The sequence below is a fragment of the Odocoileus virginianus genome, chromosome 2 (genome assembly GCF_023699985.2).
Source record: "Odocoileus virginianus isolate 20LAN1187 ecotype Illinois chromosome 2, Ovbor_1.2, whole genome shotgun sequence".
NCBI lineage: Eukaryota > Metazoa > Chordata > Mammalia > Artiodactyla > Cervidae > Odocoileus > Odocoileus virginianus.
Genome location: NC_069675.1, coordinates 19,937,313 through 19,964,288, shown reverse-complemented (window position 1 = coordinate 19,964,288; position 26,976 = coordinate 19,937,313). Strand labels below are relative to the sequence as shown.

The 26,976-nt window shown below is 44.0% G+C and overlaps 1 protein-coding gene and 1 long non-coding RNA gene across 8 annotated transcripts in view; one reads left to right on the top strand and one right to left on the bottom strand.

Moving 5' to 3' along the window:
- Positions 1-138: 138 nt before the first annotated feature.
- Positions 139-4,266, bottom strand: LOC139037081 (uncharacterized). The gene is made up of 3 exons (XR_011489876.1): positions 4,182-4,266; positions 3,714-3,758; positions 139-228 (listed from the first exon to the last, which is right to left on the bottom strand). It is a non-coding gene; the product is annotated as an uncharacterized lncRNA (long non-coding RNA).
- An 18,988-nt stretch (positions 4,267-23,254) lies between these two features.
- The window catches only part of ATL2 (atlastin GTPase 2), a 69,197-nt gene continuing 65,475 nt past the window's right edge, over positions 23,255-26,976 (top strand). Inside the window, exon 1 of one of the 7 annotated variants that reach the window (XM_070476905.1) lies at positions 23,255-23,418. In XM_070476905.1, the coding sequence (XP_070333006.1) occupies positions 23,301-23,418 (118 nt within the window). In that variant the 5' untranslated portion in view covers positions 23,255-23,300. Of the gene's footprint in view, positions 23,419-23,813; positions 23,963-26,976 lie in introns of those variants that run through there. The other 6 variants (XM_070476917.1, XM_070476895.1, XM_070476913.1 and 3 more) reach the window with 6 other exon arrangements.

Here is a 26,976-nt window from a genome sequence, read left to right as displayed (position 1 = left end):
GCTCTTGGTTGGCCTATCTGCTAATAGAGGACACGCCATGATCAACTTGTAAGGTCTATGGAGAATAAAGGCATGAGAGTTTGAGACGTGTCCCTTGCCTATTTATGTCACTGGCCTACTCACCTTGCATGAGTAGAAATGACTGGTGGCATGCTATTTCTTCATTGTCTTCTAGCCTTTTCTAGTTTTCACGCTGTGAGGCCATTTCTTTCAAGTCTCTCTCAGCTCCTAGGGGATGAGGATAGGGTGGGGGCGTGTGGGTATTTGCTCTCACTCACCACTCTGTTTGCAGAGCTCCTCTCTGCTTGCCCTTGGAGAGGTTCTTCAGAACCATGAAGGTGTGGGAGGGATAGAGGGATGAGTGTGGGTGGGGGTTAATGGGTATGATCATGCACAGAAGCTGAGGAGACTGGGTTCAAGATCCTGGGATTTTAGGATCTTGTTGATTCAAATGTGATGTTCACTGCCTAGATTGTACATTGAAAATCAACCCCTTGAAATAGAAGCGAGTCATTCACTGAGGCTGAGATGGGAGCCAAAGAGGGAACCAGATCTTTTTGGAATCTTTCTAACTCTCCTTTTCGTGCATCCCAGGGCTGCAACTAACAGTCCTTTTGATGTTACATTGAATGAGGCATTTTGACTAGGAACTTTAAGTAAATAATAACCAAAGCCAGTTGCAGAGAACTCCAAAATTAGAATGTGCACGGTTCAGACTTTTGTCCATGGCAAGTGACATGCTTGCTACTGCCAAAAAAAGAACACAGATAACACAGATTGATTTTTTTCTTTTCTTCAAAAGAAATATCACGCAAACGGGAAATGCAAGTTAGAAACTCTGGACTTTCTATCTGTGCTAAAGTTCTCTAACATTGACTAAGATCAGTAAGATGGAAACTATTCTCATTAGTAAAATGGAAGGGACAGTGAACATCACCTTCCTGCCTACTGTGATTAGAAATAATTGAAGTGTGTTGGGACTTGCCTGGTGGTCTGGTGGTAAAGAACTGTCTTCCAATGCAGGGGATGGGGGTTCGATTCCTGGTTGGGGAACTAAGATCCCACATGTTGAGAGGTGACTAAGCCTGTGCACCACAACTAGGGAAGCCAGGGTGCCTCAGTGAAGACTCAGCATAGCCAACAACAAAACAGTACTAATAATGATAATAATCATATAATAATAATAATTGAAGTGTGAGTGTAGTGGGAGTAATAAGACTTCAGGTGACCCATAGGCATGGTTCCTATAGAATCGCAACCTCCCTCCTCCCTATATTTCCATTGATAGCCCTGAAACTAGCCATGTGGCCAAAATGCCATGCCAAGAGCCCCTTTCCTTGGATAATATTGGAGGTGATAGGACCCAGTGTTTATTGAGCACAATTCATGAGCTTTATCAATGTGTGTTAAGAGCTTAGTCAATATTCTCTCACATTTCTCACGATAAACCTTTGTGGTGTCATCACTTTTTAGATGCAGAAGCTGAGACTTGGAGGTTGTCACTTGCCTGAGGTTTCACAGCAAATAGAAATATAATTCTTTCACTTCCTCTCAGTGTCCTCATTCACTTTGGCTCAGATCAGCTTTTTGCTGTTGTTATTTTGGTCCTCTGGTCTTTTTCTGAGGTTTTCACCTTCGCTGCCTGTTAATTTCATTGGAATAGCTATAAACTCAAGTGGATTCAGCTGGGTGAATCTATCAAATTGCAAACTTTGTAAGAATAGGGAATTTTGCCTGTCATGTTCCAGGCCATATCTTCTGACTCATAGTAGGTGCCCTGCACTTATTTGTAAAATAACTATTTGTTATTGGATGAATGATATATCCTCAGAAATTAGATCCAGGGAATGTCTGGGCTAAGGTCAGTCTTCTTGGGGCTAACAAGGTGGCACTATTGGTAAAGAACCCTCTTGCCAATGCACAGAGACATAAGAGACACGGGTTCGATCGCTGCGTTGGGAAGATCCCCTGGAGGAGGGCGTAGAACCCACTCCAGTATTCTTGTCTGGAAAATCCCATGGACAGAGGAACCTGGTGGGCTATGATCTATGGGGGGTCACAAAGAGTTGGATATGACTGAAGCAACTTAGCACGCACAAACGCAGGTTTCTTGAAGCCTGGGGTCTGGGTTGGCCATGCATGGGAGAGGCCCTCTGGGATTTGAGAGTCTGGGCAGGCAATTTCTTCTCAGAGCAGTCCTGATAGAACCACAGATGCAGGATCCATGCAGGATATGTAACTGGGTTCTTAAGACTTTTTCCAAGAAAACAAAATCCCATAAGGTATTATAGCATTATGGTTCAAGAGATGTATGTCTATCCTCGGTATTAGGACCAGAACAAAATTTGTTCTGAAGATCCTGAAAAAGAGTCTTGTGTGATGAATACACTATGTCTTCAATGAATGACATTCATGCCAGAGACACCATGGAGATATTCTGTGGCACTTTCCTGTGGCTACACTCAGTAGAGGTGGGTGGCGGATTCCAGAAGCTCAATCTGAAGCCATCAGGCCCAGCCCTTAGAGGCCACTGAAGAAGCAGTCCTTTCATTTTAACCATCCCTTCTCCCTGGCTGACTCAGAGGGGTTGGCCTCTGGGACTGTCAGGCACCCTGGGGCGCTATCATTCTTTGATTGTCCTAAAAGCAGTGCTAGGAATTAAGGCACATGCTCTCTCTGACCCATAACTTATCCTGAAATACGCTGGACCTAAAAGACCATTCCACTTGGAGGGAGCCAATAAGAATGAAAAAAATCTCATTCTTTCTAAATAAGATGATGGAAAAATGCAAAATAACCCAGCCACAGCCACCCAGTTTGAAGCTGATGCCCTTTGTTCTGATGCAAATTGAAGACAGCCGCTGCTCACTAAAGAGAAAAGGGGCAGCTCAGGACCTCGGCCCCCCTAAAATGCAAGTTGTCATTCTCTCTGGCGTGCTTGGCTGATGCGGCAGGGATTTGGAAAGCCATTTATTCCAAACCAGCACTTCAAAAATTCTGAAGCACCCAGGGAGTCTTACAATTTTCTTTGGAGTGGCAAAGTAAATTTCAGATCTATCGTTTTGTCATTTAAAGCCCCCAAACCTAGAGCCAGAATGATTAGGGACACTGGCAGAGTGCAGGGTAAAAAGCTCTTTCCCAAGGCCTCGTTCTGTTCCAGGGAGCCTGCCTGTTCTGCCTGTCTGTCCAGTGAGAGATTGTGTAATTCCCAACACCCCTGCGAAACTACCAATCCTGCCAGAGCCTGCCTCTGACTTTAACCTGGTCCAGCAGGTCCCTGAGACAAAGAGTCACTTCAGCGTCCATAGAACCAGCTTGGACCACTCTGCTGGGTTTAAAGCTCTAAGCCACCCACCTACTGTTGGCTGGCACCCAACTACTGTACCCACTGGCAGGAGTGGCTAGGGAGTAGCCCTGTTCTCTTTGCGTAAGTCAGGATTTCTGAGCTGACCAGTGCTGTGTGTCCCCAGGGAGGATAACGCCAGAGGGCATGACCTCTGATTACAGCATGGCAAATACAGGTTCCACTAAAGGTAGAGTCCTGGCCAGGGCCGGTGATGGACACCGGGATGAGATTATTGATTAGTCTCTGAAGGAGGCAGTGCAGGGTGCTGGGCAGCTCTGATTGCCTTTTGAGCAGCAGGATGTGGAGTTGACTGCCTCTAAGCTATCATCTAAGGGAGGCTAGGACAGCCCTGTTAGCAAGTATTTACCTGTTAAATGTGTCCGCTGTCAGGACTTTTGTTTCTTGTTGAAAGCTGTTGGGAATTAAAGAGTGCTGTATTAAAATGCAGTTATCTTGAGGAGGGTCCTGCCTTAAACTTGACTGGTGTTCTAGTACTGATTGTGGCGAACAGGAAGGAAAAGGCTGGGTGTGCAGGTTGAAGGGCAGCCAGACATGGCAAGGCTTAGACTGGAAGAGGGGTGGAAGAGAAGGCTGAAGGAGAAAATATTTCGTTTCTGGACCTCACTGCCTTCCAGTGCCACCAGCCAGAGAAACAATGCCTGAGGTCCCTCTGTGCTACCAGTGGGTTGAGGACATAGCTGGGATGAGGAAGGAAAGGAAGAGAAAAGAAGGAAGAAGGAGAAGAGAAAGGAATGGGAGAAAAGAGAAGGGTTCAGATGGGCAGGATAGGGGCCAGCACCTATCACCGAGTTTTGGAGTGTGAGGGCAGTGTTACCCCAGCCATTGGCTCCCAACCACGATCGTGGGCCATTGGAGGTGTCAGAAGGTACTGTAGTGTGGTGGAGGGGAAGTGGCCCCTGCCTGGGTGTCAGAGGGTCTAGTCCTGTACTAACTGCCTGGATGTTCTCTTGGGCTTCTTATCCAGAACAGAAATGGGTTGGCCCAATGGTTTCAAAGGTTGCTTCCAACTGGAACAGTTCTCGTGTTGTGAAATGGTAATGATTTTGAAACTCTGAAATTCCACCCGCACCAGGGATCCACACCTGGCCCAGAAGATGCCCTAATTAACCCCAGGGAACAGCTAGCTGGGTAGCCTGTGTCACCCCTAGTTCCCAATGTTCAGCCTCACTGTTGGAGGAAAGTTTATTGGAAAAGTGCTTAGAAACTGCACCTAGCCTTAATCCCTCTCTTTAACCTTGAGATAAGAACGCCTTTGTTCAAGTCTCAAGCAAGTCTCAAGTTATGTAACTCACTCTTATTAAAACTCTCCCTGACTGTTTTATATTCAGCCTTTTCGCTGCCCTGGTTTGCAGCTTTAATTGAATAGGTGGCCTTGTATTTCTGCTAAGTTTTTTTTTGTCTCTTTCTTTCAGAACTTGACAGGATAATCACATTGGTTTGTTTAGTAAACACTGGAGGCCAACTCTACAATCCAGCGGCCTGACAAATGGCCACTGACGGCTCTGGGAAAGAAAGCTTTGTTCCCCTTGCAAGACATGGGAAAGGCTTCCTAGGGGACAAGCCCTCACTAAGCCAGACCCCCTTAGGGAAGCAATTTCTTTCTTGTTTGTTGAGCAAACCCTGAGGACAAGATTCATTTATCCTTCACTTCTCAGAGAGGTTGTCCCTCTCTGAGGGACATGCCTGTTTAGACATGCCCTGTCTAAACTCCTTCCTTCCCTTCACCCCACGCCCCAGCTGTAGTCCTTTTAAAAGGGTCTTCATAACACTTCCTGGGGCTTCCCCAGTGGCTCAGAGGTGAAGACTGCCTGCAGTGTAGGAGACCCGCGTTCGATCCTTGGGTCAGGAAGACCCCCTGGAGGAGGGCATGGCAATCCACTCCAGTATTCTTGCCTGGAGAATCCCATGGACAGAGGAGCCTGGCAGCTACAGTCCATGGGGTGGTAAAGAGTCAGACATGTCTGAAGACTGAGCACACGTGATACTTCCTACTATCTGAAGTCATCTCATTACTTATTTGTGTTGTCACTTAGTATTTGGCGTCTACATAAAGGTTTATGGCAGACAGCCCAGACTTCCCCTCTGGGTTCAGCAGAGAATCAGGACAATTATTATGCAGTGCTAACGATTAAGTATGGAAAATAACAACACACCCCTCAGGGGCAGTAAGGTTTTATTACCTGTCATGAAAATGATGAGGGACTTGAATTTTCATTTTGATTTAATGTCAAAAGCACTGACTGCTAGGCAATTTCACATGTTTCACCCATAAAGGTAGATCTATTAGATGGTGAATGAAGAATGAAAGTCAATCTTACTGTTTTTTTTTTTAAAAAACAGAGGCATTAGCCATTCCAATATACAGTGCTGCTGGCTGCTAAGTCACATCGGTCGTGTCCAGCTCTGTGCGACCCCATAGACGGCAGCCCACCAGGCTCCCGTCCCTGGGATTCTCCAGGCAAGAACACTGGAGTGGGTTGCCATTTCCTTCTCCAGTGCATGAAAGTGAAAAGTGAAAGTGAAGTTGCTCAGTCGTGTCTGACTCTCCGCGACCCATGGTCTGTAGCCTACCAGATGGAAAATCTGTCCATGGGATTTTCCAGGCAAGAGTACTGGAGTGGGGTGCCATTGCCTTCTCTGCCAATATACAATAGATACAGACAAATCTGTTTGATTCCACCTATGTGAAGTACCTAGAATAGTCAAATTCATAGTCAGAAAGTATATTTTGTTAGATGTCAGGGGCCAGGGTAGGAGGTGGTAGGGGGTTTGGGAACGGAGAATGGGGACTTAGTGTTTAATGGAGACAGAGTTTCAGTTTAAGAAAGTAAAAAATTCAGGGGACAGTTGACGTTGAAAGTTGCACAACAATGTGAATGTGTTTAGTGTCCCTACTGTGCAGTTAAATATGGTAAAAATAGTATGTTTTATATTATGTGAGGTTCACCACAATAATTTTTTTTTTAAAAACCAAAAAACAAACAAACAAAAAAACCCCCAGAGGTATTGAAAGTAATGTTTTCCTAAAATTGTCTGGAGAATCAGTGACAAAATAGAGAGTTTAGAACTCTGAAATTCCAGGCCCTCATCAGACACTATTGAAAGTTAGTTTCTACAACTCTTTGGGGCTTTGATTTTCTACTAAAAGAAATCTTTAAGAAAATGTTGGTGCACTTGTGATACTTCGTGGATTTTTTTAATTGACAAACTGCATAGAAAACTGTGTAAATCATATAGAGCTCAATGAATTCATACAAAGTGAACATACTTATGTAATCAGCTCTCTGATAAAGAAATAGATCTTTACCAGTACCCTATAATCCTCCTCTTAGCACTCATCTCAGTAACTACTCTCCCTTAAATAAGGGTAACTACCATCCTGTGTTTCACCACAATAGATGAGTTTTACCTGAGCTTTAAACAAATGGAATCATGTATAATGTAGTCATCTTTTTCTGTCTGGCTTATTTTGCTCACATTATGTTCATAAGACTTACTCATATTGTTGCATATAGTTGTAGTTCATTTTTGCTCACTGCTCTATAATAGCTTCTTACATGTGAGTAAGGTACATGTCTATTCAGCTGTTGGTGGTCATTTGGGTTGTTTCCAGTTTGGGGCTGCTATGAACAATTCTGCTGTAGCCACTTTTATCCATGTCTTTTGGTAAAAACATATATGGATTTCAGTAGCACATAAATCCAGAAATAGAATAGATTATAGAATAGACTTACATTCATAGAGATAATTAAAGAGTTTTCCAAAATGGTTTAAACCAATTTATTGTCCCATCACTGATGTATGAGAGGTCCAAATGATTCATATTCTTCTTAGCAGTTGGTGTTATCTATTTTCTTGTTTTAACTCTGCTAGAATGTGTCCTAAGATAAATTTGAATACATTTAAACAATAATTAATTTAATTTTTATGATTTTATAAGTACATTTGTGAAATGGTACATAAGGAATCTGAGATTAGGTAGACATTACATCAAACAAATTTTTTTAAATTGTACTCTAGTCAATTCGCTACTATGTCATTTTTAATGCTCAGTTATAGTCGTGTGTTGTTCTATAATTCTTCGTGTAATATAAGTTCAGCACACAGAGAAAAATGGCCAGCTTCAAGTGGTCAAGGACTTTGTGCTCCTTTCATAGTTGTTATAGCCCTTTGAACAGTGCTGGGTACAGAGTAGGCATCCAGTAAATTTTGATTGAATTGAACTGAACTAAATGAAATGAGGCAGTTATGGCTCAGACAGTAAAGAATCTCCCTGCAATGCAGGAGACCCAGGTTCAATCCCTGAGTTGGGAAGATCCCCTGGAGAAGGAAATGGCAAACCACTCCAGTATTCTTGCCTGGAGAATTCCATGGACAAAGGAGCCTGGTGGGCTGCAGTCCATGGGGTCACAACGGAGGCAACCCACCTAGGTCTATGGAATGTCTTTCTATTCATAATTCCTTGCCTAATTGGTCCACTTTCAGGTACTTCGTAGGAAGTACCGTAGGGTAGTAAGGGGACCAGGAGAGAGGAACTCTAGAAAATGTCCAATTCCTTCATGTTCCTCTAGAGCCCACATTCTAAGTGCTGAAACTTCTTAGGTAAAATGAGCCCCTCTGTTTTCAAAAAGATTTTCCTGAAGCACATACCGAAGTCCACTAGAAAGTGGAACCCACAGCAGACTGTCTTACCTGGGGTTGTCAGAACACAGCGTGGTTTGTGCCCTCCATGCTAGAAGGGGTGCTCTAGGCTCAAAATGTCTGATCTTATTACACTAACCTGATTTCCTTATGGCTGTATCCAGTTTGATAGGGATTTCTCCAAAGGCTACAGTATCTCTACTGTGGATACTCTACTAAGGATATTTAGTTCTTTTTTTTTTTTTTTTAATCTGTCCTAATTTTAAAGAACTATTTCTGTCATCTCATCAGCTAAAGGACCTGTACGCAATTGCCCATTTCAACACACTGCGTTGTGTCATGTTATGCACTTTTTTGTTCATACTGAATATTGGCTATGTATGGCTGCACTGGGCCTTCAACGCCGTGTGGGCTTTCTCTAGTTGCAGGGAGCAGGGGCCACTCTTCCTTTCCGTGTGTGGGCTCTTGGGGTGGCTTCTCCAGTTGCAGAGCATGGACTCCAGAGTGTGTGGACTTCTGTAGTTGTAGCACGTGGGTTCAGTAGTTGTGACTCCTGGGCCTAGAGAGCAGGCTCAATGGACTCAGAGTGCATGGGCTAAGTTGTTCCGCGGCATGTGGAATCTTCCAAGACCAGGGATTGAACTCATGCCCCCTGCATTGGCACGCAGATTCCTAATCACTGGACCACCACCAGGGAAGTCCAAATATTGGCTATTTCTGGACTGAGATCCTGAGATGTTAAGTTAGTACACTTTAACTGTTCTGAGTTTGGAATTAGCCACTTGTTGAAAAGAATTGGTGGAAATATCCACCTTCTACTGCCTTCTTTCAGTTTTGAAATCTCTCTTTGGGAAGGTGGAGCTAGAGGGAGTGGTCATAAAGGAAGGATTAAAGAAGGAAGAAAATACAGACCTTGAGAAATGTGTATAGAGTGCTGATCAAACTAAGCCAGTTTTCAGACTCCATTTGGGCCCCTGCTGTCGGGCACATCAAGGTAGAGAGTATGTGAGCTTGTGTGTGGCGACTGGTGGAAGAAATGAGAAATCCTGAAAAGAATATTGTGATAAGATCCCTAGAGCAGAACAGATCGTAACTGTATAAAGTCACTAATGGGAACAGGCTTGTTCTGCAATCAGAAGTGGTGATCAGCAGGTAATCAGATCTAGTGCTCTGGGGCCTCTGAAACGTGGTGACTGCTGTAGCGTAGATCAAAACACAATGGGCGGTTTGACTCTCTCCTCTCCTGGCTGGGCAGCTTCCCAAGACTGGTGTGGAGAGGGAGGAGGGCTGTGAATTTCAGAATGTTTTTCCTCTGGGGGTGGGCCTCATGTCTCAGATCTCCTGCTAGGTCACATGCCACATACGTACATGTTTCTCCCTTCATGTATGAATTTGCTTTCCAATCTCAGATTGAATTGGCTATGACTCTAGGGTTTATCAAATTCAGGTCCATTAGGTTACTCCATGGATATATTTGTTACATAGCCAGGTGCCATAAGTTCAAATGCGTGTGGTAGACAAACAGGCGACATGAATATGAAGTGAGATTCGTCACAAGCTGGAGAATCTATTTATTTCTTTTCCAAAGGGAGTGTACTAGTAAGTGTCAGACAATGGTTACTATATAGGTAGGCTGGCCCAGGTGGCCAGATCTTCTGATTTTTTCAAGAAGAGCCAGAAATCGAGATTTTTTTTTTTTTTTTTTTTTAGAAAAAAGAGTGTAATTTGCTGATTTTTCCAATGTTTGTAATTAATTCAAAGAAATCATTTTTCAGGCCAACTATGTAACAAATAAAACAAATCTGCAGGTCTCATTCAGTTCCCAAGCCTGAGCCTCCAGGTTAGATTGATTTTCTGGTGGGAAAAGCCCAACTTATTCAAGTCACTTCAAGTTATTGAGGACTATATAAACGGTCCCTGACTGGTGATAGATTGACTTGACGATTTTTCAACTTTACAGTGGTGTGAAAGTGATAAGCATTCAGAAGAAACTGGACTTTGAAGTTGGAATTTTGATCTTTTCTGGGCTACTGATGTGCAATGTGGTCCTCCTTCCTGAGGCTGGGCACTGGCAGTGAGCTGCAGCTCCCAGGCAGCTACACCATCCCGAGGGTGAACGACTGATACACTCAAAACTGTTCTGTTCCCGTACAACCATTCTGCTTTTCCCTTCCAGTCTTCAATACATTACATGACTATTCAACACTTTCTTATAAAATAGGCTTCGTGTTAGGTGATTCTGCCCAACTCTAGGCTGATATGAGGGTTTCTGAGTATGTTTAAGGTAGCCTAGGCTAAGTGATGATGTTCCATAGGTGAGACCAGAAACAGAAGAAATGATTTCCTGAGACTCTGAGGCAGTGAGAAGTGGGAGGAAAAAACTGAAAACTCTCCATTCAGGAGAGACCTTGGGAATCTTTAAGCATAGGCAGGACTGCTTAGAACAAAGCATGGCAGGGCTGGTTGCAGCCTGACCTCTCTGCTTCTGTACAGAATTTTCTCAGCTGTGGTACCCAGGGGACCAGAGGCTTTAGGAGCATCAGCAGTCTGTAGGCTTGGCCCAGATCCCAATTCTCTCCATGGGCACTGCCAGTAAGGGGATGGCTTTGCCTTAAGAGCTCTGAAGAAAGTAGATGCTGATGAGAGGGAGTGTTGGAGGAGGTAGCAAGGCTAGGAGGAGAAGAACCCTGAACACCAACATGAATACTTGCTCAAGAAGAAAACAAATTCACCTGCCTATAAATGATAATAGTATGTCGCACCCCCTTCAGTTTGGTGGAAATGAAAGTCCATAAAGGTTAAACACATTTTCAAGGATTCTTACCACAGAGTCAGAATTGCAGCAGAATTGCTGCTTCAGTTTCTGGGTTACCCTTAGCAAGTGTGGTTATGTTTAAGGATGAATTTCCATGGATTAAAACATGGCTGTGCTGGGAGTTGAGCATGCCTTTACAATGCACCATAGCTTCTGGAATGGAGTGGAGAAGGGGTACATGATGGAGGGTGAGGTCAGCCACTGCCAGCATGGCCTAGTGTGCTATCCACAGGGTGGTGACGGCTGATGTGAAGTTCTTCTCCAGCAACAGGTGACCCTCCTTTGAGGCTCTGGATTTGAGAGGCAGACTACACCTGATACACTGGAACAGAAATCTTGTATTCTGAGATCTGCCACTGATGGCATGTGGTGACAAGGAAGGGACTTGTAGTGGGGGATAGTCAGGCCACCCCCAAGGAGCTATTGGTATCACACACCTGGAGTTCCTCAAGGTGCTACAGGAAAACAGAATTGATAGTTCCAAGTGTGAACTCCCAAGTTCTACCAGTGGGTTTAAAGCCTTAGCTCCACTTTACCACTGCTCCACCCTGGAAGACCTTCCGTTATTTTATAAGCTGTGTAACCTTTGGCAGGGCTTCCCTGGTGGCTCAGTGGTAAAGAATCTGCCTGCCAATGCAGGAGATACAGGTTTGATCCCTGGGTTGGGAAGATCCCCTGGAGAAGGGAATGGCAACCCATTCTGGTATTCTTGCCAGGAGAATCCCAAGGACAGAGGAGCCTGGCAGGCCATAGTCCATGGGGTCACAAAAGAGTTGGACAAGGCTTAGCCACTGAACAACAACAACAACAACAACAACCACAAACCTTGGGCAAATTATTTAATTTGTCTAGGCTTCAGGCTTCCTGGTGTAAAATGGAAATAGGTAATAGTACCTTTGCTTTGGAGTTGTGAAGCTTAACTGAAAAACAAGTAATATAAATATGTTACCTTATTATGGTAACGTGAATTACCAGACACTTGTAAGTACCTGATAAATGTTACTTTTTTTCTTTTGCTGTGTACAAGAAATGCACTTTATTTTTTTCTTCCAGTTTTATTGAGATATAATTGACATACAGCACTGTATAAGTTTAGGGTGTACAGCATAATGATTTGACTTACAGGCATCATGAAATGATTGTCACAGTAAGTTTAGTGAACATCCATCATCTTATATAGATACAAAATTAAAGAAATAGAAAACAATTGTTTCCTTGTGCTGTTCGAAGTCTTAGTAGAGGCTTCCAAGGATCCTCTCCTGTGACTTGAAGATCTAATTCTAGTATGTTGAGTTCCATTGTTTCTACTTGCTCCCAGAGCACTTAGCTAAAGGAACAGGGTTGCAGAGTGGACAGCTTACTCAGGTTTACCAGTAGTCAAGGGGAGGTTCTCAGATACACATCTGGGTCCCATTGCTCTTGTGGGGGGCCTCGCTGGACTGTGCTGTGAGGTGGCTTGGCTCCTCTGTCCCTAAACCCCTTGCACTCATCTGTGGAGCTGGAATTGATCTGCTTGTGCTCTGTTCTTTGGGGTGTTCAGGACCCAGTGCTCTTTTTTGCTGGTTCAGGTCACCTCGGTGTGGCCTACCTGTCTGAAGCTTGCCTGCAGCCTCCATCTGATTCCGAGCTTCGGTTGAACACGCTGTACTCACAAATGATGACCTCTGGTTCCCAACTCAGCTACCTTCCTAGTCCTCCCCGGTGTATGTGGAGATGGCTAGACTCCAGCCAAGGGAGGCTGAGAAGGAATAACCAAGCCCTGTTTCCACCTATCCCCATGTCCATCGTTTTCATCTTAATTTACTTCTTTGGCTGCACCGTGCAGTATGAGGGATCTTACTTCCCTGACCTGGGGTTGAACTCTAGTCCCCTGAAGTAGAAACTCAGAGTTTTAACAACTAGACCACCCGGGAAGTTCTGCACCATCAGTTTTAACCTGTTATGACCATTTCTTGAAGGAGCAAGGCCACTCAGTGGACGAGTTCACTCCCTGAGTCCTGAGTAGCAGGGAGGACTCAAAATCCCTCTGGTTTCTGTTTAACATGGACTTCTTGACATAAGCCCGAAAGGGGCAGAGCAGATCACATGTACCCTTTGACTCCCTGTTCCTGTTCTCAGGCTCGAAGGTGACAGAAACACGTGCAAGGTCGAGTTAAAGTGTCCTACATGCCCAGCATCAGCAGTACGTATGTGGGGAGCAGAGGAAAAACAATGTTGGAAAGTCTGGAGCCAAAAACTAATCTCTGGAAAATTCTTCCAACCACTAGATGGGTAAAATTGTAAAAAGAGGATTTTGTTCTCATCAATGATGATGAAAAATGGAATTTCTCTCCTGTTAACACTATTGCAAAAGGCAGCACATACAGTTATAAACACCCCATGCATTTTCAATTCGAAGAGTATTTGAGATTTGTTGCTGAAAACAAAACTTGGTATGCCCTGAAATCTGAAGCTCCTACATGAAAGAGACCTGACAGATTTCCCCAAATTTGACAGTAATCCTAAAAATTTACATACCAGCAATAAAATGTTATGAAGCTGAAAGAGACTTTTCTAAGCTATCAATAAATGAAATTTTATTAACTCTGCTAGAGGAAAAATTAAATTGTCTTATTATTTTCTCTTCATAAAATGATACCCCAAGTCATATAATATGAAAAGCCAATCAAAGACTGTGTAGCCAAAAATGTCAGAAAGAAAGTATGAGTTGTATACATACATGCTAAATCACTTCAGTCGTGTCCAACTCTTTGCAACCCTATAGTACATAGCCCATCAGGCTCCTCTGTCCCTGGGATTCTCCAGGCAAGAATACTAGAGTGGATTGCCATTTCCTCCTCCAAGGGATCTTCCCAACCCAGGGATCAAACCTGTATCTCTTAAGTCTCCTGCATTGGCAGGCAAGTTCTTTACCACTAGTGCCACCTGGGAAGCCCATGAGATGTATGACATGCGGTTAATCAATAAATATATAAATTTTCTATATATTTGTGAAATGTTAGCTTTACAAAATTTGTGATTTCTTGGGATTCCTTTTCTCATTCTAAATAAATGTTTACTTTCTGAGACTTCCCTGGTGATCCAGTGGCTAAGACTTCTACCTTCCAATGCAAGGGGGGGGTGTGGATTCAATCCCTGTGGGAACAAAGTTTCCATATACCTTGTGGCCAAAAAACCAGAAACATGAAACAGAAGCAATATTGTAACAAAGTTAACAAAGACTAAAAATGGCCCACTTTAAAAAAAATTTACTTTCAAATCTAATTTTAGCTCATAATTTGTTGTCTTAAAAAAATTCTTCAAATTTACAGGTGCTTTAGAGCCCACAAATCCTGGATCTGCTCCTGATGGGAGTTGCATGGCCACAGTCATTGACCGTGGCCACCGGTGGATATTTGTGCATGCGTAGTAAGGGAGCCTGGCCTGTAAGCGAATGCTATATGTCATCTGTATCATCTGTATTTACTTGTCAAATAAACAAAACAAAACAACAAATTAAGTACCACTGGTCTACATAGCAAAAGCAAACAACTATACCAGAGTGATATCCTGAATTCAATCTTTCCTGTTACTATGTACTAGTTTATACTTTTACTACCCATATATGTTCACACACTGGTAGTATACTATATGCATGTGGCCTGATTATCTATTACCGTATAGCAAATTACCCTAAAACTGAATGTCAAAATAACAATCATTTCATTATGATTTATGTTAGCTCACCTTCTTGGATGACAATCAGGACAATCAGATCAGATGGCAATGGCATTACCTGCAGATATCTCAGCTTGAGCATAGAGCTGTTATGGTAAAAGAACTAAGAAACTCACTTTCTTGGTGTTTATACCAGAAGACCAACCTCAAGAATATTAGGGGTCAGGAGAAATGGCATTGGGCTGGGGAGGCGGGTGGCGGGGGCAGTGTTTGAAGTGAAGTGCAGCTGTAACAGTCAGAATATAATGATGGAATTACACTGGTGGCGGTGAATCCAAGGATTAAGTAGGTTACAACAGGGACAATTAATTCTAGGTGCATCATCAAGGTGGAGCGTTTTGCCTGCCAACTCGGCAACCAGTTTTGGGGAGTCTGGAATTAAGCTGGGGTGTGAGAAAGATCTGACTGCTCTCCAGTTACAAAGAAAATATTGAATACGTTGATTGTAATATGCCCAAGTGGATATTGCCTTAATCTTAGAAGAGGCTAAGATGTGCAGCTCCTTCTGAGAGGCTTGGATTTCCCACTGACTTCGAAGGCATTCCTAAGAAGGGGAGTGATGGGGGAGGGGTGCTGTAAACTGGATGAGCTCTCTGGGGTGGTTATCAACCAGGGCCCTGTTCTCAGAGGAACTGAAAGCACGTGGCAGTGTTTGCTTTAAGATACCAGCATGTTTTTTGTACCCTGGGGACTACATACTCTCCTTCATCGTTATTTTTGAAAAGATGTTATTGACTACAGTGTAGTTCCTAAAGAGTTCCCACCAGTGTTCTTTTTATGCTTATCTTAATTAAAAAACCAAGTCACTACCTACTTTTCAAAATGGACTCAATCAAGTCCAGTTCACTAATTTGGATTTTTGTTTCTCCTATCACTAAACAATTTTAGTGACCACAAGATTCTATATAGCCTCTGTGAAATCCATAGAATTCTTCTGTTAACTCCATAGACATTGAACATTCAGGTAATGTTTCTGTTGTTGTCACGGTGTTCCTGGGTGCCTTTTTTCTGGACTTTGAGTTGTGTTTACCTCCACTCCAGCCACCTGAAAGTTTCCTGGATATCCAGAAGCTGTTTAGTGATCAACATAAATGGTTCTTAACGATTATAGCATTTCCAACGTCTAACCCTGAGGCCAGTGTGTTATCCAGAGATTGATGGTTAAGAACATAGACTCTGGAGGAAGACAGAGCTGCACTTAGATCTCAGCTTTTCAATTGACTAATCATGTGGCCTTGAACAATTTATGTCACCTTTAAAATTTTTTTTTTTTCTTTAGAATTCTATTTATTTCTTTATTTTTGGCTGCACTGAATCTTTGTTGCTTTCCGTGGGCTTTTCTCTAGTTGCAGCAAACTGGGGCTACTCTTCGATGTGATTCTCAGGTTTCTCTTTGTGGTGGCCTGTCTTATTGGGGAGCAGAGGCTCTAGGGTGCACAGGCTTCAGTAGTTGCAGCGTGCACGCTCACTAGTTGTGGTGCACAGCCTGAGTTGCTCCAAGGCACGTGATGACTGAGCAACTCACACACACACACACACACACACACTTCTTATCCACTATACCACCATATAAGTCCCTATGCCAACTTTTAAAGCCCTAGTTTCTTCTTTTGTAAAAGGCTGATGGTGTCAATAGTCCTTGCCTCATAAAGATATTTTATAGACTAAATAAAATTATAGGTGTTATCGTTTTTAATATGCTCCTGCTCTTCAACTCTTCTTTGACTTGATTGGAGTAATAAGCATGATGGCTATCATTTATTGCCATGTGCCAGCCACTGGGCTAAATACTTTATCTATATTGTCTGTAATCATCATGAAAAAATGGCAAGAAGAGACCTTTATAGCAGAGGAAACTGAGGATCAAAGAAGTTAATTAACTTTCTGAAGGTCATAAAACCAAGCGGTATAGCTGGAGTTTGAACTCCAGAGTTGGTGTCTTTTCACTAAGTGACTCTGATGCTCATATATCCTGATTCAAATCATTACCTCTGAGGATGAATATGGATTGGAAGGGTCACTATTTCCTGTCACGTTCATGAGGGACAGCTGTCCCATGCTTCAGAGAACAATGGACACCTAATATTAAGCAGCAAGCTGGGTGGAAATCCATCTGCCAACAGTATTCCACTCAGAGCAAGTGCCTTTCATGATGCCCACAGTTCTCAGCATGAGGCCAGCCTGGCTGTGTCAGAGAGGCATATATGCATGTCCAGGGTCCTATTAGAAGTAGCCTCATGGAACCCTTGATGTTCTTCATTTGATTTCCTTTATATATAATTCAATGACCCTGGCTTAAGTTTGGATAGAAATAGCATTTCTCTGCCAATCAATAACTCAGAGTCTTTATTACTGTTCACGACTGTTCCAGCAAGAATCTTGATTTCCCTCCTTCCCTGCAAAAATTTCCTCTTAGGCCCCTCCTTCAAAATGTTAATCCCAAAAAAAAACCAAAGGTGATGTGGCAAATTGGTTTGTTAGCCACAGCTGCTGTGCAACTTCTGAGATCAATCAGTGGCCACTGCTCCCGAGGTCAGTGAGAGGAGCCTGCGGAATCCACCAAGAGATGCCAGTTGATGGGGTCAAGCTCCCTAGTGCTCCCACGCTGCTAGACCAATTTTCCAGCCTTGTTCTTCATTTTGTCAACTAGGCCCTGGAGCAGTCCTGCCTATGCCCAGATTTAGTCTCCCGTAGCCTCAGGGAAATGACTCATTCATCTTCTGCCAGCCACTGTTGGACAAAAAACACGTATCTTCATGTGAAGGAGCAACAATTTGCAAATGTGGTGTGTACCTTAAATTAAATTTCTAGCAAACACATCACTGAAACGATAAGGTCTACAGAGATGCAATTTTCCTCTAACACAACCTTCTTCCTTCTCAGAGAGCAATTTATCTCATTTTAGCCACAGCAGTTTCCAACTTTTCCATTATGACCATTGTTTTACATTTGTTTTCTTGTTCCCCTCCTCTAGCCCTGCCCCATCCATCTGCTGTCTGTCCCCCAAATCAAGGTAACAGTTTTCATTAATGGTTACCCAAATCCCTGACTCTTACAGGAAGGGAAGTTTCCCTCTGTCTTATACCATTTCCATGACCATTAAAAAGATCCTACAATCCGTTCCCATTATCTCATACACAGTAACCTGTGCTTTCCTTCCCTAAAAGACTCAGAAGGAAAGTCTCCCTGAGACACGCTCCATCATATTTTTGACTACTTCCTTCATTTCTGCCACGAAGATGATGCTCATGGCTCACCTTGTACGCATCCTACCCTAGCTCTGGAACCAGTCATTTCTCCAAGGACTCCACTTCTTTTTAGTAGGGAATAGTACTAAGAGCAAGAGTGGGCTCTAGGTCATGATCATTTTTCTTGGGTGTCTGTGCTTATAGGCCTTTTCTGTGGACAAGACTAGGAAATATATTCATGTACATACACATTTGCTGAAGTTGAAACTCAATACTTTGGTCACCTGATGCAAAGAGCTGGCTAATTGGAAAAGACCCTGATGCTGGGACAGACTGAAGGCAAAAGGAGAAGAGGGTGGCAGAGGATGAAATGGCTAGATAGCATCACCGACTCAGTGGACGTGAATTTGAGCAAACTCCTGGAGATAGCAAAGGATAGGGAAGCCTGGGTTGTTGCAGTCCACGGGGTTGCAAAAAGTTGGACATGACTTAGCTATTGAATCATCTATTTGGTTTGCTTTCAGTTTTAGCACCCTGTTCCCTTTCTTGTTGATTTTACTTTTTGATCATGTTGAACAGAAGTCAACACTAGATAAAAAGGTATTCTCTATTCTATATTACTTCTACTTTATCCCCCTTACTCCCAACTCCTTGGAGGCAACTAATTTTATTTTTTCACCTCTCCAAGTTTCGTTTTGGATAGGCTGGCAGATATATGTATGTTTTCTTATTTTTTCCTTTGACACAATAGGTAGGCTCTACATAGCCTCTTTTGCAGTTTGGCTTTTTCTCTTAAGAATGTCTCTTGGAAATCACTCTGTATCAGTCCATAGATAGCTCCTGTTCCTTCTTTACAGTTAAGAAGTGCTCATCATGAAGAATTATCATAGCTTATTTAACCAATCATCTATGCTCAGATATTTAGCTTCCAGTATTTTGCAACTGCAAGTAACACTACAGTGAATAACCTTGTGCACAAAAATTTTTTTGGATTATTGGAGTTGTTATCTTCAGGGTTAACGCCCAGAAGTGAGATAGGCATGTCGAAGTGTAAATGCAAATGAAATTTGTTGGGTATTGCCAAGTTCCTCTCCATAGGGGTTATACCATTTTGCATTCCCAGTGAGGATGCAATGTAGGAGAGTGCCTGAGTTCCCCCACATCCTTGCCAACAGAGTGTAATAGTCAGCTTTTGATTTTTTGCCAACCTGACGAGTGAGAAATGGTGTCTCAGTGTTGTTTTAATTTGCATTTCTCTTATTATGAGTAAAGTTGAACATTTTTTCATATGTTTAAGGTCCATAATTTGATCATTCTTTTTGGTGAATTGTCTGTGGATGTTTTTGCCCATTTAGTAACAGGATTTTAAACATTTAAAAGTTGTTTATTTGGGAGAAATAGCTTTTAAAATAATTGATGCTAACTGAGAGAAGAATCCCAAAGTACCTGGCTATGGATAAACTATGGATTCTGCCCTCCAGGAATTTACAGTCTGTAAGCTGAACACCATTACAGTGGATATGAGCATAAACTGTGGACCCAGACTGCCTGCCTTCAAATGCCAGTCCTGCCACTTAGGCAAGTTTTTAATCTCTTAGTGCCTCAGTTTCTCCATTTGTAAGATGAAAGTAACATTAGTATTTACCTCTTAAGATTATTGTTAGGATTAAATGACTTAACACATGTAAAGTACTTTGAGCAGGAAACATTCCATAAATGTTGGCTATCTTAAGAGTCAAGAAAATCCTTTCAGTATGTTGATTTGATCCCATAAGAATCCTGTTATGTAGTTAGTTATAAAAAAAAGACCTGGAAGTGTAGAAACATTAGGCGAATCAGTGATAGAATCAGAATTGTAACCCATTCATTAATTTATCAGAGAAGGCAATGCAACCCACTCCAGTACTCTTGCATGGAGAGTCCCATGGACCGAGGAGCCTGGTAGGCTGCTGTCTATGGGGTCTCGAAGAGTCAGACACAACTGAGTGACTTCACTTTCACTTTTCACTTTCATGCATTGGAGAAGGAAATGGCAACCCACTCCAGTGTTCTTGCCTGGACAATCCCAGGGACGGGGGAGCCTGGTGGGCTGCTGTCTATGGGGTCGCACAGAGTTGGACACGATTGAAGCGACTTAGCAGCAGCAGCAGCAGCAGCATTAATTTATTCATTCATTTATTTTCAGCTATTTTTTGAGGCCCTACTAGGCACTGGCTTAGGTATTAGAGATATAGCCTGAACAAGACAGATCTTTGGGCTCCTGGATGCTCACCTTTTTTTGTGTGTGTGTGGTGGAAGAGGCCTGTGCAGGGTGTGGAAAGTAACGAAACCCAAGGAAATCAATTTTGTTTTTTTGGCCATACCATGTGGCATGTGGAATCTTAGTTCCCCGACCAGGGATCAAACCCAAAGCCCCTTTATTGGAAACATGGAGTCTTAACCACGGGACTTCTAGGGAAGTCCCCAGGGAAACCAATTTTGTCTGTCTTGTTCATCAGTAGTCTGTTCAGCACACACAACAGTGTCAAAATTCTTTTGTTTAAATGAAAGAATGAAGGAACAAATGACAGAGTAGTGAAAAATGAGGCTTGATGCATAGGTCGGGCTCAGATCATGAAAAGCCTTGTCAACTCTTTTGAAGAGTTTGAACTTCATCCTGAGCAGAGAACTCACATGAAATAGATTTGCATCTAAGGAAACTCAAGTCAGTCTGTGTGGAGGATCTACACAGGGGGAGAACCACAGGGAGGTTGTTATAATAAGTTCAGCGCAAGATGATGAGGTCCAAATCGAGAGGGAGGCTGAGGGGACAGAGAGGAGGTGAGCTGGAGGGAGGTTAGAAGTCAGAGTTGACATCAGCCGGACTTGCTGGGTGTAGAGGGGAGGAGAAGGCTGCAGCATCACTGAAATTTCACTGTGATGAGAAACTGAAGACGGGAACTTCCCTGGTGGTTCAGGGGTTAACCACTCTTGTGTTCCCAGGGCATAGAGCATACCTTTGATCCCTGGTCGGGAAATTAAGATCTTTCATGCTTCTTGGCACGGCCAAAAAAAGAGAAAGAAATTGAAAAGGGATGACTGATGGGGAAAATGGAGAAAGGCTTTTTTAAAAAAAAAAAATTATTTATTTTTTAGCTGCACTGGGTCTTCACTGTTGCCCTCAGGCTGTTCTTAGTTGTGGCGAGCAGGGGTGACTGTGTGGTTGCGGTGCAATGGGCTTCTCAACGTGGCGGCTTTTCTTTCCGTGGAGCATGCGCTCTTGGTGCAGGGGCTTCAGTGGCTTAGTTGCCCCACTGCATGTGGGATCTTCCCAGACCAGGGATTGAACCGGTGTCCTCTGCATTGCAAGGCAAATTCCCAACCATTGGACCACCGGGGAGGCCCAAGGAAGGCCTTTTAAACTTACGGATTTGAGGTGACCGTGGGACAGGGCTCAGTCTCTTGACTGTACTTGCTTTTGGCTTCTTTACACTTCTTGGAGTCAGGAGACTGGGACCTGTCCAGCACACTGTAGTGGCCCATGAGATAAACTGTCTAATATTGGAAAGTACACTGGTTACGGGCATTACTTTGCCAACAAAGGTACATATAGTTAAAGCTATGGTTTTTCCAGTAGTCATGTATGGATGTGAGAGCTGGACCATAAAGAAGGCTGAGCACTGAAGAATTGATGCTTTTGAAGTGTGATGTTGGAGAGTCCCTTGGTGGAGAAGGAAATGGCAGTCCACTCCAGTATTCTTGCCTAGAGAATCCCGTGAACAGAGGAGCCTGGTGGGCTGCTGTCCATGGGGTCGCACAGAGTCCAACATGACTGAAGTGACTTAGCAGCAGCCGCAGCAGAGTCCCTTGGACAGCAAGGAGATCAAACCAGGCAATCTTAAAGGAAATCAATCCTGAATATTCATTGGAAGGACTGATGATGAAGCTGAAGCTCCAATACTTTGGCCACCTGATGCAAAGAGTGGATTCATTAGAAAAGACCCTGATGCTGGGAAACACTGAAGGCAGGAGGAGAAGGGGACGACAGAGGAGGAGATGGTTGGATGGCATCACCAACTCGATGCGCATAAGTTTGAGCAAGCTCTGAGAGATAGTGATGGACAGGGAGCTTGGCATGCTGCAATCTATGGGGTCGCAACGAATTAGACACGACTGAGCAACTGAACAACACTGGTTGGGAGGTCTCTTGACTAGTTGTGCAACCTTAACCCTCCAGGGGTCCCTGATGGGGCATGCTGGTGCTAAGTTTACTGCTAATTGTAACTGGAAGTTAATTTTTGATGACAAAAATAACTCATCTTTGCATCTTCACTTACACCTGAGAGGATGCATAATGCAGACTGTGGGCAATATTAAATAGATGTCTCATAGGAGATTAGGAAATGTAGGAAATCCATCATAGGAAATTAGGAAATCCATCATCAAGCAGGGCTCATGGCTTGGGGGGTTGCCCCAGGGTCACTGAGCCAAGATGCAGAGTTACCACGTCCAGGAGGAACTCCAAATCCCTTTCCATTGACACAGAAAACAGATGAATAAAGAGTTCAACAAAACCCCCTCTAGAATGGCACTCTGCAAGCTTTGATGACACCAGTGCTTTTTTAGAGGTCATGCTAGATGAAAGGCTGTGAAAAGACCTGGACAAGACAGCAATTTGGACACCTGGACACATGCCTTTACCAGAGAGAAGGAATTTCTAATGAAGCTGGTGATAAGGGCAAAGATCCAAAAGAATAGAAACCATGTTTCACAGAAGCCTCCACAGGCAGATATTTATTTTTAGAAGTGACCCGAACTGTCTCTAGGATGTCACTGGATCCCCACAAGACGGTGCATCAGTTAGGAAAGGACCTGCTACAATTCATTTTCTGATTAGAGCGCTTTCTGGTTTGACCCTATAAGGGGCTAGGAGCAGGAGGGCAAAGGTATGCACAGTTAAGAAGATAGCAGGAGGGTCTCAAGTAGAAGGAAGCTATGACAAAGCAGAGGATGGTCTCTAGGTGGGAAACGGTATGAGAGACTTGTGCGAAGAAAGATCGAAAGGAAAAGCAGGCCACTAGCAACAGCTCGGGAATGGAGGGAAAGCGAGAGGAGGGGGAGAAGAGCACCGGGGAAGGAGGTGGGGGATAAAAAAGGAGAGAAGGAAAGGAGTAGAAAACATTTGCGGTGCACGAGTTAACGAATTATGGAGAAGAAACGTAAAGAGAATTGGGTTATTGAATTGGGAAGGAGGGACTTGGTTCTCTGGAGAGTCCTGCGATTACACAGCGCTCAGGGGGTGTGGTCCTGACTTCAGGGCGGTGGGAATGCGAGAAGGTTGCGGTGGGGGTCGCCGCCCAATTTCTCCCCAAAGTGGAAGCCTGGGAAAGCCGAGGGGCAGGCAGGCAGGCTAGCAGGGAGGAGGCGGAGCGACGGCGCCGAGGGGCGGGACGAGGGAGGGCGTGGGGAGAAGGAGGAGGCGCAGACCGAGGGCGGCGCTAGGACCTGCCGGTGCCCCGCCGGCTCCCGGGAGGTTGATAAAGCGGCGGCGGCGTTTGACGTCAGTGGGGAGTTAATTTTAAATCGGTACAAGATGGCGGAGGGGGACGAGGTAACGCGAAGCCAAGAACCGCACCAAGGGCTGCGGCGCCGGCGGCGGACCAGCGACTCAAACACCGGGGTTAACCACGTCTCGTCCACGACCCTCCTAGGTACGGGCCGGCAGGGTGGAGGCCGCAAGGCCCGCGCAGGGAGAGGGCGCGGGCCGCTCGGGCTCGCGGGCACCGGCCGCAGGCGGCGGGGTCGTCGTCCGCGGCTGGCTCCGCTCTCCTCCCGCCGCCGCGTCTGGCCGCCAGGCCTAGCCCCCGCCGCGCCCCGAGCTCCCGCGGCGCGCGGCCTGAAAAGGGCTGCCCTGGGACCGCGGCTCCCGCAGCTGTCGGGTGAACGGGCGGCGCGCGCGTCTGCGTCCGACCCGGCCCCCCTGCCCGCCCGCCGCCGCGTGTCTGTCGCGGTGTCGGCCCCGACCTGAGGGGGCGGCCTTGAGCAGGGGCTGCAGACCCAGGGCGAGGGGAGGTCGGCGGCGGCGCGGCTGTGTCCTCGGGAGCTCCGGACGCGCCCGGGCGCCCTGTCACCCGGCCGGCACTCGCTGCCCTGTGTCTCGCGCGCGGAGAGGGAGAAGGGTTAACCAGGTCGTGATGGGCCCGGCGGTGGAGGAGGACGCGCAGCGCGCGGGAGGAGCAGACACCTCGCTGCCAGGTCGGGAGGCTCTCCAGACACCCTTCCAGGAGGGAACCGCAGTCCGCAGGCCAGGGCTGTGTCCCGGGGCTTGGGTTCCGGGGCCCCGCAGTTCCCGAACCCGCTCTTGCGGGTAGTGCGTGGCTAGGATGCAAGTTCCGATTTAATTGTCAAAACTGGGCGTTTGAGCTGTTTACTAGTACTGAGACCATAGTGAGGCCCAATCGGGCTGAAAGTGTCGGTGGTGTGAAGTCACCTGATCCTTCGCTCCCCGGTGTTGCTGAATGTACTGTAAAGGAGCGCCCCTGCCCCTTGGAAGACGCACTTGCTTTGGCGGCAGTGTTGTGTATCTCTCTTACTCATAACACCCTATTTTTAGGAGTTTAGCATTTGATCTTTCACTGTGGTGTGAATTGAACGCCTGAAATCTTGATTGAGGATTTTGATGGTACTTAAAGGCATAAAGTTTTTCCAAGGCTTATAATTAGTGAAAGCTTGAGCTTAGGTAAGTATGGCCATGACATAGATAAGCGTTTATTAAGTATACTGAGTGTGAACTGTGTTCTTCCAGTTTCTCTCCACAGTCTGATAAAGGTTCTGTGAGGTAAAATGTAAAACGTTTTGATGAGAAACTCCCTTTAATAGAAACGTTTATGTGAAATATATTTGATCATTCACGTTAGCCCTTGGACGTGTTGAACGTATGTCAGAGGTGAGGACAAACTGGAAGTTTTGTTAAGGGACAGGGAACAGGAAATAAAGTTGATTTTATTATTGCTTGCCAACCAAAGCACTTGACAGAGCTGTTTACACAGAAAAAATGCCCCCAGAGGAGAGAGGTATGCCTTAGGTCTATTCTGGTTGGAATTCTCGAGTCATTAGTTGTTCTGGAATGCCGATGGATTGGTTAATTTAGCTCTTTTGGACCTGGGAATATGTGTGCGCGTGTTTGTTTACTTATACCATTTTAGATGTAGTTTCAAAGCGTTTTATGTGCTTGTCTTATTAGGAAGAAACATTGCTTTATGACTCACAGTTATGAACATCGTTTTTAGGCTATGGCACATTGAGAAGAGATGCTATTCTTAAGACTTGATATATCGGGGTCATCATTTATTAAATGCTGTGTCTGCTGCTCACAGGTTTTTGTCTTTTGTGTGTGTGTGTGAAGTTAGTCCTTCACTTGAAAGCCGTTTCTATCAAATGACTGCCCAAAATAGTCCCTCTCCCTGCTAATTTTCTCTGAGTCACCCATTACTACATTAAAAACTAAGTAAATTGGCTGAGATTTGTGTTTAAAGTTAAGAGCAAACAGGCTGTGAATGAGTAGGTACTCATCTGGTGATTTCGGCTGTAGAAACTCTGTCTCCCTCTGCTTTTTGGATAAAGTTGAAGAGTTGGGGTGAGTCAGGTGCTGCTCTTGTAGTTTAGTCTTAGGAAGATGCTTGTGTCTCTTTTAGTTTTTTTATTCTTTTCAGGATTGTAAGACCTTACAAAAGACCTAGGAACTCTTCTTTTGACTTTGTAGGATGATAAGAATCTGTGGATGTGATTAAATCTATTTAGTAAAGTGTTTTGAAATTCTTCACATTTTTTATTTGGGGAAGAAGGAGCTCCCTTATAGTAAAGAGGCACTTATTATAGGGCAAATAAACCAGGAGTTAAAATAAGATTCAGGCCTTAAGTGGAATGCACCTGTTTTAAAACTCATTTTTAGTTTGCCTCTCTGTTTTAACTTTAGGATAGGGTTTTGGAATACTCACAAGTGAAAGTAAGTTTCTTGACATTTTTAGACTGTTGCCAAAATTGTGCTTTTTCCATTTATCTGCTGTTAAGCAGCTACTAAGAGTATGCCTGGAGGACTGTCACCTAGTTTGATGCTGGAGTTCAAGACATAGTTAAAATTGTGAGACCTAGTAGTAAGATGCATTTTAAAAATGCATCTTATGCATTGTGTATGTTGTTTATGCTTAATTGGAAGACCTTTTTGACACACAATTGTAAGTAAAGCTGTTTGGCAGTCTGTCAAAGGGCCAGAAATGTACAGGGTGGGAATAGAAGTTAGACTTTTTATAATAGTGACTTACAGCTTTACAGAAGGAGTTTTTCTCTAGAGTGGGTGCAGGGAAGCAGCTTAAAAAAATTTTTTTTTTTAAGTGTGATGGTATTCTGATTGTCTAGCCATTTTGGGGTTGTATTGTTTACTCTTTGGGGCATTATTTAACTTTAGGAAGATAGATGTGAATATAGAATAACCAAACTTGATCCTCCAATTCATTACTCATGTAAGTTTCTTGCTATCCTTTACTCTTCTTTATCACCCATGATACAGAAGACCTATTGAGGGCTTTCTCCATAGCTTTAAAAGTGGATATCTAGAAAAAAAGACCAACCTGAGGATATAGTGTCAGTAGGATAATACTTGATACATAAAGCACTTCAAACATCATGCTTTGATTTTATTCTTAAAACCTTCCCCTGGAGGAATTAAGTTATTGCCACTGAAGGGAGTGATTGAGACTGTTCTACAGTCACAGAAATGACTCAGAGGTACTCTTACTGCTCCTCACCAGAGTTGGGGGAGAGTAGGGGCCTCTTTTCATTCAGATTGTCACGTATCATAGTCATGACTGGGTAAAATTTTGTTAAATGAAGCCTGAAATCATACTAATGAGAAGATGGGGCAGTTAAAAAGTAAAGGTAGGGCAAATCACTTAAGTGGAGTGGGAAATTTTTTTTTTTTTTTTGGGAAATTTTAAAGTAGAAAGGGAAAAGGTGTATATTGTAGAAAGAAGAATTAAGAATAAAGTAGACGTTGGGGTTAGTCTTCTGGCCAGTACAGTAGAATCTAGGGGATTCCCTTGCTAAAGTACCAGTTTAGTAAAGTTATTTGTACAACTTGTGTTTCTATGATTGGCATCAGAATAAATAATAACTAATAACTTGGCAAAATGTGTAACTGATGAAAGATACTAATCTAGGCTCTCGATCAGGTGTTACCTTTTTATTGTATGACACTGATTGTGGGGGCAGTA